Here is a 17,577-nt window from a genome sequence, read left to right as displayed (position 1 = left end):
TTTACTCTACGTATTGTCTTGGGTTTATCTTTTACCAATGGTTCTTGTCTTTTATGGCTTCATTTTTTTTAACCATGTCTTTGTCTGTTATGGACCCTGAGTCTGCAATAAAGTTTTGAGTTGAGTTGAATAGAAGTTAATTGAGTAAGGCTTTAAAAGAGCAGAGTGAAACGATGAATGAGGTAGAGGACATAGTTGATAAAAATGTTTCAAGTAGCAGGGCCTACAAGGGGGAAAAGGGATCTGGCTCAAGATTTTGATCATTGTTGGTGTGTTCGGTAAAAGCTTTCTCCATTGTGTAATGTGAGCTGTCCGCTTAAAAAAAACTACAACACCCAGTCATCATATCTAGTCATAAGCTTCCGCCTAGTGCAGCCTTCGTTCCTCATTCAAAACATAGGCGGCGTGCCGGGCATGATACAACATGAGCACTAATACAGAACCTATAACTGAACAGAGGAAGATGAGCTGGTTTCCAAAAAAAGATGCAGTGACGATTGTTTGGTTGTATTTTGGTTTCAGCAAACATGATAAAAAGAGAAGTGAAACATGTACTCTCGTCACAAAACCGAGACCGACAAGCACACTCATGGCCAAAGTGATTCCCCAAAGCAGCAGTTTCTAACACAAGCATTAACTGATGCCTCTCAATACGCAAAAGATTCATGCAGATTGAACAGGATAACTGACACCATTACTTATTGAAGGACACAGTCCCCCCCCCCCCCATAGGTGCAGTGGAACATAGCCATTTCAAAAGACTCATTCAAACCCTGGACAAGGAATATGCATTGACCTTGAGAAAATATTTTTTATCCCAAACTGCAGTGTATTACATTTGCAAAAAAAATCTGTGAAAAGATAGCTGTTGACTTATATGATCTTTCAGCAGATCATATAATACAGACAGTCATCAAGGAGCTGTGATGCTAGCAGCAAAAAAAAAGTGGTATTTTTGAAACAGTGGTTTAAAAAAAAATATTGTTAATGTATTGTTACAGGTAAATATGAGAAATTATCGCAATATTGATTTGAAGTCATTTTGCCCAGTTCTAGTACCCTGAATAAGAAGCTTGGCATTTCAAGAATATCATACTGTGGAGAAAACTAACTCATAATAAAGTCGGTTATTTCAAACGTGATGTTGAGTTAAACATTCTTATTGAAGGATCCCTAGCTGTTACAGGGCAAGTCACTGTGCCAAATCTATTCAACTGTAGACAGAAACGGGAAGTAGGCCCATCAACTGTGATTGTTTTCACAACTACACCACATTCCTGAGTTGTCAAAGACGTAGAGGCATATATTCTCATCATGGCAGAACTGCATGGCATTAGAATTCAATTTACAAATCATACTTCAGCTAGAATGGAGGATGCCACCATATCTGACCCAAAAAACACTATAGTGTAGCTTTCTGAGCAAATTATTAAAACGTTTTGCTGCTTCAACATGACATCTCAACAAGGTAATTATGTTCATATGTAACTGAAATGAAAAAAAAAATTCTCACAAGTTAACCAAATCTGAAAGATGTTGAAAATTTATTTTTTGAGTCGATGTAGCAGGACATGGTAGTAACAGCAATAGTAGATTTAAACCACTGTAGTCTAACTACTATAGCCACATCAAATAGTCAGGGCTCTTGGAAGAGGAGCACTCAATTCAACGCCAATTAATAAAACTGGGAATGCACAATTGCACTGAACCACCTAGACCATCACGAACACAATCTGTCAGCATCTTGGCTCCACAGTAGGTTTATATGCCATGAAGAACAAGACGTTTTGTTGAGCATAATATTCACAAATGAACTAGTCAGTGTCCTCCCCCATGCCTTAATGTATAATTGTTTATTTGAATGTTGTACTGACACAAGCTGAAATCATTTCAACATTCAACCTAAATGTTAAAAGGTAAACGGTGAAGACATGCTCAAATATAAAAGTTGTCAAATTAACAAGACAAATCATATTGGCACAGTGAGTAGAAAGCACACTGAAAATAGAATTTCCGATCCTTCTTTGAGACACATTATAGACAAGGGCTATTATGTCATACAGTAGACAATTATGTAAGGATGGTGAACGTTTTATGAGATTTCTAATTTTGTGAGGGAAAAGACCTGAGACTGTGTATTCAGATTTGAAAATGGTATTCCCTAATTTGCATTTCATCATGGATGTTTCTGGTATCCAAATGCTATCCAACTGTCTTTGCACCACTGAGCCAGACAAGCATTGTGTCTGTACCCTTTCCCTTTGTCAACGGAGAAGAGGAGATGAGGGCATGAAATTCCTTCAAAGGCCAATCCCCAGTGTGGGACGCCATGCAGAACTAACTTGGGAGGGAAAAGATGACTATCTCGAATAAACACCAAGAGGGGAAAAAAAGGTTAAGCATGTTTGAAATGTTAGGCCCAGAAAATTACTTGTTTTCAAGCAGCCATAAAATAGTCTAAAATGATGATACATGCCCACTTTCCAATCTAAGTAGCACTATATGAAAAATTCAAAAAGATTCATTGGGTCAGGAAAGGAGCAAGTCAGGTTTTTGGAAGATGCCAATGTCAAGGTGGCCTTACACTTCTTAGCAAGTGCAGCCAGCTGGAGAGAGGCTTCCCCATAAATCCTGACAACAAGAGATAGTTTCTACTTTTTTTGCCAAAGACCTCAAAGGAGAATGGGCCCCCGAGACACATTATGCATGGCTAATGAAACCCACAGTAAGGCTAGATCAGGTCTGAATAAAACCTCAGTAAAACAACATCATGAAGATTGAGAAAGACAAAAACACCAAAAGCCTGAGAGAAAGTCCTTTCCTCCTTTCTAATGCTTGAGGCACAGTATGAAATAGCTACCTGACACATCAGCTCTGGGGATAACTGTAACTAAATCTTAACCTAAAGCTATTATGGCCATGTTTTGCTGTAACTTTTAGCCTGAAAGTTTTTAAGGTCATCATCTGAGTTGAACCAAAATGGGAAAAACAGTTTAATTTGACACATAAACAGTCAAGATCGGCCATTTTGTTTTCACTCGTCTTGCCGAGAGGCACCTTCTTCACATGGTAGTCCTAAGCAGTAAATCAGTGCAGAATCATTTGGCACAGCAAGAAAACAGAAGCAATGGGTATCTTCAACAGAATATACATTGGCTCTGAAGGTACAGGAATAGGGTTAACTGAGACAGCACACTCATGCTCAAGCAGAAAGGCTTTCACTTCACACACAGAGGGAGGCTTAGAATTGTGCATTGTACACTGAGCATTTCAATTGTCCCCCTAAAGGATTGTCTTCCATGTGCAGCCTTATAAGGGAGGGGTGCAACCTCCTCAATCTAACATTTTACATTGTGCAATAAGTGAATTCAAAAATGTAGCATGGCCTAAAAAGTTAAGTGTGCTGGCTATATCTTTAACTAGCAAAACTGAGTCCTTGATCTTGGCTACATTATCCTAAAACCAAGAATGACCTGCACCTTCTAGAGACAAACATTTTACAAAGTAGTTTATACTCCTCAGTTCTATGAAATAACTAATGATGGGCAACTGCTCTGCTGGCCGCTTTCTGCTCCTTCTCCCCCTGCCTCCCTTCAGTTTCTTGGTTTTATATGTAGCAATTGGCACAGTCACCAAAGGAAATTTTAACTATGACCTGAACCCCGTGAACCTCCGTGTCACTAGAAAACTGTATTTCTTTCATTCAAGCTTAACTGGCAATAAAACTATCAAAAGAAAACACTTCACAGCAGCATTTTGAATTTACCTTCACTCTGTTTAGACCCATTATCACCCAAACAATTCTCTCTTTTCACCAGACCACACATGTATTAAGCATTAAAAGGACCATGTACACATAAATGTGTCCTTGCACACAGTAACACACTTAACTGCACTCATTTTGGTGACTACGCAATTCTTCTCAGACCCCACCACCATCAAAGTTCCCTGGTCTAGACTAAGGCTGGAGGCAGGGTTACAGGGGAAGCTTTCTGTCAAAACATGACCAGTGTCTAACTGAGACGAGTACTGACAAGTAATCCTCTGACTTGGCTATCTCTCCTCTCCTCTCCTCTCATACACTCCCTATTATAGCTACCTATTTTAATATTACAGAAGCATCTGGTCATGACCATCAAAGACATCGACTAGCTGAAGCAAGTGTTTGTAATTGAATCCAGAGAAAACATGTTGTCCAACTGTAATCGAAACAGTCCATTAGCAGAGCACATCTCAGTTTCAAATTAATCTAATTATTGTAATGGATGCAAAAATCCAGTTAATACACAAGCCAAATATAGACCCGAGATATTTGATTATACCAGTGCCATACTGAGTACGCCACCTCTGAACAGTTTTATGCGTTATTTGAACACCCCGGAGTGTTAAGCTGTCTGAATCCTTGGTTTAAACGTCAGTGCTCTAACATTATCAATTGGTGCTATCATGAAACCTGTAGAAGAGGATTTGATATACGAGGCTTGGGATGTCTCGATTTAAGTGTAACTGGTATTTTGTCTTAATCTGGATAATTGCTCCATTATCAAATGTTAATTGCAACAGTATGCTTAATTTTTTTCTCTAATGACTTTTTGTATAAACAACTCAACAAACACTCGATAAACCCTAGATATAAGGCAGAAGAAAATCTCACGTTCCGCTATGTATTTTTTTTTCGTTCCAGGCGATAGCCGGAGTCTTTCCTTGCGAGATAGTGAACAAGCTCAATGGCACAGTCAAAGCGAGTGACTGACAGCAATGAAAAGCTGCGGCAAGAACAGGAAACACGAATCAAACATGTTGGTTATTTAATGTAGCCCTTTTAAGACAGTAATTTCAAGTGATTTAGCTCAGGAATAGCGTCTGTGTGAAAACAACTATAGCAGTCGTTCCTTTGAGTTTGTGATCCGTCTCAGAAATTAGATTGCGCCCCCCAAAAGACATAACCTCCGTTACCTTGAAGCGTTTTCAGCCGAAAACAACAAATGTCGTCTACTTCCCATGCACGAAAGTAAGTTTTCAATTTTACTATAAAAAAAACGCTTTTAAAACACCTCGCGTTGAAGGTGTTCCGTTCCAAGCTTCGCCTAGAGAAATTACTACTTCCAAGCTAGCTAAGATTAGCTAGTTTCCCACTCGCGGTCCAGCCCATGAAGCCGAATACGTGTACACAAATGTGCTGATGCCCAGACAGACGGTGGCCTAGTAAATGTTTACATCCTATCACGCATGCGCAATACGGCTGCAACGCGGAACAGTACTGGCATCTGCTGCTTTTGTTGCGCAGCTGCGCTTCAACGACTAAACACTAAATGCAATGGAAGTTGCAATGAAAGTTATAAGGGCGAATCATGTTCCGCCTGTTGGACAACAAGACACTGTGTACCATATGACGTCCGTGGGAAAACACAGAGGAGTGCTGGCAACCGAATAAAGCATATATGGTGGTGGATTTCAGGGACAATCACAGCCCAGGTTAAATGGATCAGATGAGATCTAAAAATAAAATAAAAATAAAAAGGAACAAGGAAAAATCCTGAAAATTGCACATTCAGTCATGTTTGGTCTTTTTAAAAGCCTACACTTTCCCGATATTTCGGAATGACCATGGAAAATGTACACTGCAATTTCTTGACCAACAATAACGAATCACGAGGTTTTCGAATCAGTCAAAAATATAATACTAATGGTCTAAAATCTTCAAATTTTCTTAAACATTTAACTACCATTCATTCATCCGATGATCGAAATCTGTACAGACGTGTGAAATGTAGTTGGCACGCTGAGGGGAGTTTAAAACGATTTTCAAGATTATTAAATCAAATGAATAGAATTCCAGATCCATAAAGTCAATCTGACTTCAATTCACAAATTCAAATTATTCTATGTAACCTCTAATATGTCTACTCCAACATCTGGTGCTGCACTGTGAGTTTCGGGTTATAGCAGTGAAACAACATGGGATCAAAAGAAAAAAGCAGGAAAAAGGATACTTCAGCGGGGTTTACATTTAAAGCCCATGTAGTTTACGACAATTCTCTGTCACGAGTCACACGTTACCACTTGAGCCCTGTCTGGACGACATTTACCCAGATAGAACCAACAACATTTCTTACCTGAGATTCACAGTTAACTGGAAAAAGTATTTCCATTAGTGTAGGGTGGATCAGGCATGAAAACCTCTGCTACATCATTTCCTAGCAAGGCATTTTGCCTTATGTGGTGATGTGGAAAAGGGATCCCTTTTCAAAAATCATAATGATATCAATGACTAAAAAACTCCAAAAACAAGAATATGAAAAATGTATCATTGTAATCATGAAATGACAAAGAGTGGCTGCACTATCCGTTGTGGCTTCTCTCAGGTCACAAATTTGAGGCTTGATGTGAAAATATAAGAAAGATACTCGCCATAATATAATCACATCCAACCCTAAGTACCTTGACAATGAAAATGTGACTAAGCTGTCTATCTTGATTGAAATACCAGAGGGTTATCAAACCCACCTTTCTGGTTTTGCATGAAAGAAGTGACGCAAGTCTTCCTTTATTATGTTGAGATGCACCACTCCTGTCATTTAGTAGCCTTGATTTGGCAACACTGGCTGTAGACCTCTGAATTTGATACACAACAACATATAACAGCATCTCATCACATATTTTAACAGCTCTCGTCAAAAGTTAGCAATCAAATTTCCAAGGTTCTGTGGCGCCATCAAGTCGCAGAACATAAGCATTGCCTTTTGTGGGGAATTGAAGACTTAACTGTTGCCTCTGTGAATTTCAGTGAAAGGTTTTAAACTGAAGTAAATCTGACATCATTGCAGTTAATGGGTATGAAGTAGAGCTTTGATATTGGGCCTATCCCCCGTGGAAATTGTCAGTGTGCATTTTTTCATTATCACTACGCATTAAAGAATAACAATAATAATAATAATAATAATAATAATACATTTTATTTGTGGGTGCCTTTCAGAGCACTCAAGGACACCTTACAGAACAGTAAAAAATAAGCAACACTGTATCAGACAGCATAAAATCAAAACAAAGCAGGGTAGACAATAAAAATGCTTTCATTAAGTGATTTATAGGGGGAAAGTAAGAGTTTGGAGGTGAAAGTCAGAACTTTGAATATTGTGGCACTATGCCTGGTTAATGGAGAGAGCTGACTGATATGATGGAGCGAAGGATGGGAATTACACTGTGCAAGAGACCAGGGGAAGGGGAGTAAGGCCAGGAGCATCGGAGGTGAGTTCAAATTCTTCTACCATTGTGCAGATGGGGAGAGAAATGGGGTAGGGGTAATTCTGAAGGAAGAGTATGTCAAGAATGTATTGGAGGCAAAGAGAGTGTCAGACAGAGTGATGATTATGAAGCTGGAAATTGAAGGTGTGATGATGAATATTATCAACGCATATACCCCACAAGTAGGAGAAGGATGCTGAATATGGAGCTGCCAAGCAAGAGGAAAAGAGGAAGGCCAAAGAGAAGGTTTATGGATGTGGTGAGGGAGGACATGCAGGTGGCTGGTGTGACAGAGGAAGACGTGGCGAACAGGGAGAGACGGAAACGGATGAGCACTTGTGGCATCCCTAATGGGAGCAGCTAGAAGTAATAGTAGCAGTAGTGGTAGCAGAAGTAGTAAGTGAGTTATTTGCAAATCTTTAACAAAATTGTCTGCCCAATCAGCATCTTTTGCACACTCATATAAACTTGACTCGACTTGCATTTGTTGGATTTGACTTGTTCGTGCTTTTAAATTCAGAGTGAAAAAAAGAAATACAAAAAGTCATGCATGTTAGGGTTAATACTCCTGTCTGTGCCCCTGACCAAGGTAATGGAAAGAAGAACTGGAGTTGGTCCCCAGGCGCTGCAGCTACCCACTGCTCCTATGGGTTAAATGCAGAGAACAAATTCATTGTAAGAATACAATTCGTTTTAAGAATACAATGTTGATTAAGTTCTGCATCACCAGGTGGAAATGAAATTATTTTTGGTGATGACTTTTTTTTTGTAAAATGTAACGACTCCTAACAGGAGCAGCCGAAAGTAGTAGTAGTAGTAGTAGTGGTAGTGGTAGTAGTAGTAGTCCACAGTACATTGAATGAATTGACTTGAACTGACGATATGGCACATTAAAGTGATCTCCCCAAAGGTAAATCGTCAGACTAATGCAGGTTCATCCAAACTTTGCAAAGCCGTGGTCAAGATGATTTGCATCAGAGCAATATTTCAATACACAATGTGGCTTGACAGCGATTCTCTTGAATCACCCCAGCTCAATAGGGGGCAGAGTAACAAATATATTGCAGTATGGCCTTGCTAGTGTTCATCCTGTGCCTCGGTACTTATTGAGCATGCGCATGCCCCTCTTCCTTTTTCCAGTGCAGCGGAGTCAAAACCCTAGTCTTTGGCTCCGGGCTCCTGTATAAGGAGACTAAAAGACTGCAAAATGGTTTGTAATCTGCCCCAATATGTTCCTCTTTGCATAGCTAAGACATGCATTTTGTGTTTTGTGGAGTCGGATGTTCAAAAGTTCGTTACATACGCGTGGATGAAAATAGATTCCATTCAGATAATGCTCACCGGGGTCTTCTTAAACGTGGCCTAACTAATGGCTGCCTTAACCAACCCATTGCTTCCTGTTGTCCACAATCAACTGTCCTGTACTTTTCACATTTGTGTGGCGGAAGAGACTGTTAACATTTCCCAAGCTTGAACACTTCACAAACTGCTATGACACCCGTTTCGGTGAACGTCAAACTTACTTAGCCTGTATGCTAACTCGTCTCATTGCCTTTTATCGATGCAGTGTGAAGCATCGCTAATGCCACCCTTGTTCACTGTGTCAGTCTTGCCATGTATTTCAGTGACCCAGTTTGACAGAATGGGCTTGTTTACTTTACAATGTGGCATTGAAGTTAAATGCTAAATCGATGAATGTCTTCCCACAGGGGTTTGTGAAAGTGGTGAAGAACAAGGCCTACTTCAAGAGGTACCAGGTTAAATTCAGGAGGAGGAGGGGTAATGCATACTTTGACAGTTAATCGTGCCATTTTCTAGACATCTTTGTCATTGAAATAAAGTCCTAATCTGTGATGTTTATGCTTTGCAGAGGGAAAGACGGATTACTTCGCTCGTAAGCGCCTGGTTATCCAAGATAAAAACAAGTACAACACACCAAAGTACCGGATGATTGTCCGATTCTCAAACCGGGACATTATCTGCCAGTTAAGTATATTGATCGAGAAAAGCTCTGGTGTTTTTCAGAAGGTTTGGGACCTTAAACCATTCCACACTTCATTATTGAGAGGCCAATATTATGGGAGTAAAGTTAACTTTTTGGACGCTTATGGTTTCAGATTGCCTATGCTAAGATCGAGGGTGACATGATTGTGTGTGCGGCCTACTCCCATGAGCTGCCCAAGTATGGGATCTCTGTTGGTTTGACAAACTATGCAGCAGCCTACTGCACTGGTCTGCTGCTGGCTCGCAGGGTAAGTTTTGACTTAATGTGGTTGTGCAAAATATAAATGTACACAACCTATCAAGCTTTTTCAACATGTTACAGATGGTAGACACTAATTTGAATGTTACGTTTTCAAGATTTAACAGTGAATCTGTTGAGTCAGTGGTGAATCTAGTTTTCACGCCATACCCTCCGTGGTATGGACTTTCATTTTGCTAATTTATCAGCAATACTGGGTGGTTAAAGTGTCAACGTACTTGGTGCAGAAGTGATTTAGTTGGTTTGTAAGGGCAAAAGAAGTGCAGCATTGGCTTCAGCCTCTATATAGTGGCATGGATTTGCTTGAAATTTTTGCACACCAGCCCTAAGCGTGCAATTAGTTTCAGTTGGTCTATCTTGTTATGACTGGATTTGTTTGAAAGCATCCAAATTCCATATTAAGCATTATTTTAAAACATGTTTTCTTAAAAGTAATTCCCAACCAGGTAGTTTGTAATGACAGATTTTCACAAATGTGCCGTCGTTCTGAACCCACTGACACGCAATGTTGTCTCTCTTCAGTTGCTGAACAAGTTTGGCCTGGATAAGGTCTATGAAGGCCAGGTCGAAGTCACAGGTGACGAGTTCAATGTGGAGAGCATTGATGGTCAGCCAGGTGCTTTTACCTGCTACCTGGATGCTGGGCTTGCCAGAACCACCACAGGCAACAAGGTGTTTGGAGCCCTGAAAGGGGCTGTGGATGGAGGCCTGTCTATTCCCCACAGGTAACTAATGACCTTCAATGATATATGGCCTGTGTTTGAGTAAATTGATCAGCTTGGTGATTCACTAGAGAAATTATACGTGGCATCTGTCTTCCCAAAATGTGGGGCCTACTCTCAAGCATAATTGTAAAACATTCTATATAGGGGTAGTTATTTTATAATGTAGCTTTTCCTGTACACAGTAGGTCGCGGTAAGAATCTTCTCTCCAAAATAGCTTTGGATCAAAAGTCGTACAGCTTATCTAATGGCACTTTTGTTACCTCTTGAGGCCAGAATACAACACCAGTCAACGTGCATCAAGAAGGATGCTCGTATTTAGTTGAACATAAAGTCCCTAAAGCAGCAGTGTCTAGCTTCGCATGTACTTGACACTTTGCAACAGCTCAGAAAACTGTCTTAATTCTAATGGCGATGCTACTACTGACTGCAGAGCAGTGCTAATATTGGCATTTTTCATATTTGACGTGCTTTGGCTGGCAGACTGTTGAGATTAGCATTATTTGACATGATGCTCTACTTTTATACTGTACGTGTTCGGCTTTAGACTTTAGCCATTAAAGGTTTGGCAGGAAATGTTGAATAAGTACCTTTGTGTGTATAGACTACAAAATGGAACATAAATTTTGGCCATCTTGCATGCTCTAATAAATTGGGCATGTTGGTATCTTCCTGGATGAGGGGTAAGGCAGTAAACTTAACAATCATGAGCTTAAGGCTGATCAGTTTTGACGATGCATGCCAATGCTGTACCAAAGCTTGAGCGATTGATTTTCCATTTGTTGGATCATCCGTTTACTGGGTTGGTCAAAGTTGCTTTTGAAGTTCCTTTAGTTATGAACAGCTTTATGACCGATGTAGAAGACATTTTCATGTTCTCAAATGTAAGAACACCACTGTGTATAGATCAGGGCATCTTGTTTGTCTTCGGTATTAAAAACAATTTTGAAGTCTCATCTCGATTAAAGATTAAATGGTTAAAGAATAAAAAACGGTATTCTTTTTTCTGGGTTCAACAGACTTAAACCGTGCTTTGTACTGGCAAACATTGGCCAATGTTTTTCCTGTGCACAAAGAACACATAATTCCATTGAACAGTAGTGTTGTAAATCTAAAATGTCCCCCCCATAAAAGACCTATCAAGCAGGTTAATTCTAATTCCAAGTAAATTTTAACACATTTACATATATAGTAGACTTAAATTTATCAAATAAATCCCGTCTTGATGCATGGTTGGCAGATGTCAGTTGCATGAAATATTACTTGCTGCTGTATTTATATGCCTTGTTTTGATGTGGGAGGTTAGCTGACTTAATGTATGTAAACACCTTGGAATTTTTTTTTCTTTTTTCTTCCTAAGCACGAAACGCTTCCCTGGGTATGATGCTGAGAGCAAGGAGTTTAACGCTGAGGTCCACCGTAAGCACATAATGGGTGTTAATGTGTCAGAATACATGAGCTACCTGATGGAGGAGGATGAAGATGCTTACAAGAAGCAGTTCTCCCGCTTCATCAAGAATGGAGTCACTCCTGATTCGGCAAGTCTTCTTTATGTTCTGTTTAATTTAAGATGACTGAGTGCAAACAGTCCAAATGCAGGTGAAACGGTAAGAGTTTGCAGGATGGTGCAGGACATATTTAGAATTTCTACTTTTTATAGGATACTTTATGATACATATTGGGTGTAACTACATATTTCTGTCCTGCCTGCAGTTACATTTCTTTAGTGTGTGCGCATATATATAAAATAATATGCTTGAATAACAAAAAAATGCTATAGGCATGACCTATGGTGATTAATAACTCTTAATAACTACATGACTTGTTGGTGTGTTTATGTACAACCAATCATTTTATCTTTAAATGAAGAAACGTCTTTTATTTTGCTTCAAAATGTGGGACTTTGTCTCAGTATGTGAGACATAGGCCTAAGGGTCAAAAATGCAGTGCAGTGTAAAGCAAGATGCCTGGTCACTTAATGGCCCGATAAGGTGTTTTTTTTCTTTTCTTTTTTGCATCAAAAGACTCCGTGTCATAGGGCTCAATTCCAGGAATCAAAAATATTTCAGTGACTGTACGATATAGCGGTAATGCACTTGGAGGAACTATAGGTATCACAAACACTAGGGTTTGGTACCGAACTCTACTAGAAAGGGTACTGACTGAATTACGTCGGTGCTACTGAGCACTTATTCACGTTAAATCAATTGGTACCGAATTTCAGTACTTTGAGAGGGTGTTGTGAATTAAAATAAATATCGATATGCTTCCTTATGAGTTTTTACCGCTCTTTGCAAGTGTGCATCTGGGTTAGAGAGTATACGTTGGAGAGAAAGCAAGAGAGCAAGACTATGTTACTCCTCCCCTAAACCTACAACTTGTTTTAAGTCCAACACAGTCAGGGCAATGGTGAGCCAAAAGTTGTTCATACGCTCCACCAGGCAGATAGCCTGGAGTTGTGTGTGTGTGTGTTTGTTTGTTTGTTTGGCTAATCTCACAAACTACTGGGCCTCTGCCTAAACATTTTTTGTGCATAGTTAGAACAATATCATGAAGAACCTCTCGTGGTTGTCCGGGTAGCGTGGCGGTCTAATCCGTTGCCTATCAACACGGGGATCGCTGGTTTGAATCCCTGTGTTACCTCTGGCTTGGTCAGGCGTACCTACAGACACAATTGGCCGTGTCTGCAGATGGGTAGCCAGATGTGGGTATGTGTCCTGGTCGCTGCACTAGCGCCTCCTCTGGTCAGTTGGGGCACCTGTTCGGGGGTGGGGGAACTGGGGGGAGTAGTGTGATCCTCCCACACGCTACGTCCCTCTGGCAAAACTCCTCACTGTCAGGTGAAAGGAAGTGGCTGGTGACTCCACATGTATCAGGGGAGGCATATGGTAGTTTGCAGCCCTCCCTGGATCGGCAGAGGGGGTGGAGCAGTGACCGGGACGGCTTGGTCAAGTGGAGTAATTGGCTGGATACATCCATCCATCCATCCATTATCTGAACCGCTTCTCCTGCTCTCAGGGTCGTGGGGATGCATGAGCCTATTCCAGCAGTCATTAGACAGCAGGTGGGGAGACACCCTGGACAGGCCGCCAGGCCATCACAGGGCCGACACACACACAAACATTCATACCTAGGGACAATTTAGTATGGCCAGTTCACCTGACTTACATGTCTTTGGACTGTGGGAGGAAACCGGAGCCCCTGGAGGAAACCCACGCAGACTTGGGGAGAACATGTAAACTCCACACAGACGACGACCCGGGATGACACACCCAAGGTTGTACTACCCTGGGGCTCGAACCCAGGTCCTTTTTGCTCTGAGGTGACTGCGCTAACCACTGCGCCGCCCTGGCCGGATAACAATAGGGGAAAGGGGGGGAGCCCAAAAAAACCCAAACAAAACCTCTCGTAGTTGATTTAGTATCCAAATATTTAATCACCATAACCACAGTACAATGATTAAAAACCTTCAAAAAACGTTTGTTCTCGCTATCGCCGCTCCCTCTCTTCATTCACCCTAGCTTGCTCGACCAACGCCACTCTTGTCGCTGCCCGATCTAAGACAACGTCGTGTATGCATGCGTGACTCACAGCTACGGTTGACTCAGATCAGGCATCGACGTGGTCAAAAGTTATTAAAAAATGGTTGATAATCCAAAAAATACAAACATTATAAAGGAACAACTTCCTCTAGGTTATAGTCAAAACAGGAAGGGTTGAATATTCCTGCTGCTGCCAGATCTGAGTCAACCGTAGAGTGTGTGAGGTGAGCATGTGCGGCTGTAAACGTTTTCCTCAGCTTTATTATATTATGAAAATAAAAACGGTTAGGGTTAGACCAAAATGGTGTCATAGCAAACCTTTTCTGGACTTTTCAGCCTAATCATTTGTGTGCATAATTATGACTGTATGATCAAGGACCTCTTGTGGTTTCGGTGATTCAAAACCATTGAAAAACCTGTTTTATACCACAATTGAGTGGCTAACTCCTCAGCTGGCTCTTTGCCTACGTCCGAGCACTGGAGAAAGGGAGATATGCAGGCTGTGCCTCCATAATTTCCCTTCTCCCGGTAGGAGAAAAAGGGTGTTTTTTTTTTTTTTTTCCCCGCCAAGGCCGAGCACTAGAGAAGTTGAGATACACCTGGCGGGGAGTTGCACTCGACTGACTCCAGTTTGTGTTTTTTTTTATCAAATTTTTTCCCCTTTTTCCCCAGCCCCACTTACAGTAACAAACCTCACTGCTACGACTCCTAGATCAGGATATCACATATGCTTCCTCCGAGACACACACAACGGCGTTCTCACACTATGCCTTGGTGACTGTGACAGGCTGGAGGTTGTAGGGATGGGTTTGGGAGGGGAGAGGGAGGTAGGGAGGGGTTTTATTTTCTGTGGTTTGTTGCAATAAATGTTCTCAATAAATAACAAAGTTAATGATGGATGGATAGATGGATAACAGCATTGAAATTGAGACATTTGGACTTATTTTTTTTTTTACAACTGAAATTACACTTTGGTTATTACAGAAAGGGTAAAGTACTGAAAAAAAGGTACAGAATTCCCGGTACCCGTATCGGTTCAAATGTGAACGGTAGCCAACCCTAACAAACGCAGAAAAGGTCCTGATGGCTTGGTTGGGCGTCCCTACAGACACAGTTTGCAGTGTCTGCAGGTGGGAAGCCGGATGTGGGTATGCGTCCTGGTTGCTGCACTAGTGCCTCCTCTGGTCAGTTGGGGTGCCTGTTTGGGGGGGGCGGGAACTGGGGGGAATAACATGATCCTCCCACGCACTACGTACCCCTGGTGGAACTCCTCACTGTCAGGTGAAAAGAAGCGGCTGGTGACTCCACATGTATCGGAGGAGGCATATGGTAGTTTACACCAGATCTCCCAGGTCCTCTCCTCCCCAGATCTCCCCTCCCTGGATCAGCAGAGGGGGTGGAGCAGCGACAGGGACTGCTCAGAGAAGTGGGGTAGTTGGCCAAGTACAATTGAGGATAAAAAAAGACGGGGGGGATAAAAAAAAGGGCCCTGATTGGTTATAGAGGGCTGTTTTCAAAAACTGCTGTAATTTAGTAGCCTTGCAAGCCAGATGATCTCGCAAGGGGATCTCATTGATCTGGCTTGGGAGATGGGGTCTGGCCTCTCCCTCGTTTAAGAGCAATTGCAAAAGTGGACTATTAAATAACGGCTTTGGAAACCGATTTTAAAAAGGGCTAAGTAGTTTTTGCTGCAGACTATCACAGATCTTACATTGCATGACAACTTCCAACACATGCCCACGTGCACGGTGTATGCATCATGTGACTTTTCCGCTTGATTTCCTTGACATTACCAGCTCTAATATTCATAGCTGCTGTTCTTTGCAATTGTTACCTTGCATCTTAACTACATAGCCCCCTTGCTCGTCTTTTAAACGGCAATCGTGCAGTTATTTTGGGGGTGTTGGGGAGCCTTGCTTCATATGAGGGGCAGTCCAGACTTAACATCTTACAATTTGATGTTTCGGTGGAATGAATACTGGAGTGCATTTTAATTAATTGCTTGGCATGAACTTGACTGACGTCTCTTTCTCAGATTGAGGAAATGTACAAAAAGGCTCATGCTACCATTCGTGAGAACCCAGTCCATGAAAAGAAGCCCCCCAAAGAAGTCAAGAAGAAGAGGTGAGATACAGCGGTCTTTTTGGGACCATACTTATCGCCTTTGACAAACTCCCACACAATGCATATTGGTATTTGGGGATTTCTGTTAAAATGAATAGCACCAAGGTAATTGTAGTTATAAAAGACACTTACTGGACATGTAGATTGTTAGTAGGGAAATTTTTCTTTTAAAAAGGCTGGAAATAATTTTGAAATCTTTAAGTCTATGTAGAATGGGAGAACATTTTTATTTTATTTTTTTAAAAGTTCAGTTGGCGGTGGGAGTTTGTCCTTCCACACTACTACTGTTGACCAGTCTGGTTAGTCACTGTTTTGGTTGTCAAAAGGATGAAGGGGAAAGCGATAACATTAAGATTCAACTTTTTTTGCTGCTCTTTTCCCAAGGAGGTGGTTTGCCTTTTATATATCCAGCTTCCACAGCATTACCACAACACTATGTTTGGAGAATATTGTTTTGGGTTTTTTTTTGTTTTTTGAAAGCGTTTCAATGTTCTTGTTGCTAAAACAGTTGATTGAAATAGAGAAACATTACAAGACTTTAAAAGTAAACATTAGATTTTACACCTGTCTCCACCTACTCCAATTTTGAAAAAAGGGGATGTAGATGAAGGGGACAGTGCTGGTGGTGTGGAGGGGCTGAAGGTGACAATATTGTAGTAGAACATCACACCACACCTCAGCTTCTCAAACCCACCTATCTCATAGCTTTATTGAACACGTTGGACAACTGACGGGTTTGCAGTGGGTAAGAGGTGTTGAGATTTCTGATGCCCCCGACACAGGCAGATTGGGGAGGGTTATTGTAGTGTGTGAACCCTGAAAGAAAGGGGACTGCTCTGATTGTCTCCCACAAAGCAGCTGTGTGAATAGGCTGTCTTTTTATGACTTTATCACAAGGGCTGTCCAGTTCTACCACCCTATAGAAATGCCAACATGTTTTAAGCTAAAAAAAGAAAAGAAAAGACTACTTTTTTATGAATTATGTCTGATAGTTGTACAAGCAAAGTTCTCACTCATGCAGTCAATGTACCCTTTGTTGGTTTTAAAATCAAATTTTAGACGAAATTAGGTTAGTCATTTAAAAAAAATGTAACAATAAAAGTGTTAATTTCCCTTTTTGTTCACTACCCTAGGTGGAACCGTGCAAAGCTCTCTCTGGCCCAGAGGAAAGACCGTGTTGCCCAGAAGAAGGCAAGCTTCCTCAGGGCTCAGGAACAGGAGGCCGACGATTAAAATGTTGGCCATCTGTTTCAAATGTTCAAAAAAGTTCAAATAAATGTTATCAAAGAAATAACGGCCTTTTTGTGTTGTACTTCATAAGCTTACCACTTGATGGCGCTATTGGTTAATTATGGACTGTTAGCCTAGTATTGAAACGGTAAACCAGGTTCCCTATGGCACCTGGAGAGACTTTATTCATAATTAAGAGAATTTTCCCATATATCGTATGTGGAGTTTTTTATTTTATTTATTTTTTTAATGGGGAGTGGGGATAAATTTGGATAAGTTGGATACCCCAGCAGGCTCCAGCATCCCCACGACCCTGAGAGCAGGATACGCGGTTTGGATAATGGATAGATGGATGGATACGCCAACTGACAACAGCTGATGAATTCAACTCATTTAACAGCATGTGCATTTATTACTACTGGCAGTTTAAAGAAATTTAACTGGTTAACT

At 41.1% G+C, this 17,577-nt stretch overlaps 2 protein-coding genes across 3 annotated transcripts in view; one reads left to right on the top strand and one right to left on the bottom strand.

Moving 5' to 3' along the window:
- evi5b (ecotropic viral integration site 5b) overlaps positions 1 to 5,174 on the bottom strand; it is a 61,551-nt gene extending 56,377 nt beyond the window's left edge. For both annotated transcript variants that reach the window (XM_056277404.1, XM_056277405.1), the window contains exon 1: positions 4,957 to 5,174. The gene's annotated coding sequence lies outside the window, so the exon portion shown is untranslated. The remainder of the gene's footprint in view (positions 1 to 4,956) is intronic.
- Positions 5,175 to 8,366: 3,192 nt separating this feature from the next.
- LOC130110345 (60S ribosomal protein L5) lies at positions 8,367 to 17,191 on the top strand. The gene is made up of 8 exons (XM_056277420.1): positions 8,367 to 8,455; positions 8,955 to 9,024; positions 9,116 to 9,231; positions 9,363 to 9,497; positions 10,031 to 10,233; positions 11,592 to 11,769; positions 15,809 to 15,897; positions 17,031 to 17,191. Exons 1-8 carry the CDS (start codon positions 8,453 to 8,455, stop codon positions 17,128 to 17,130), a joined length of 894 nt encoding a protein of 297 aa, XP_056133395.1. The 5' UTR covers positions 8,367 to 8,452; the 3' UTR covers positions 17,131 to 17,191.
- Positions 17,192 to 17,577: the final 386 nt, after the last annotated feature.

This window comes from Lampris incognitus, chromosome 3 (assembly GCF_029633865.1).
Source record: "Lampris incognitus isolate fLamInc1 chromosome 3, fLamInc1.hap2, whole genome shotgun sequence".
Classification (NCBI taxonomy): domain Eukaryota; kingdom Metazoa; phylum Chordata; class Actinopteri; order Lampriformes; family Lampridae; genus Lampris; species Lampris incognitus.
Note: the sequence above shows the minus strand (reverse complement) of the source record. Positions and strands in the feature narration are given on the sequence as shown.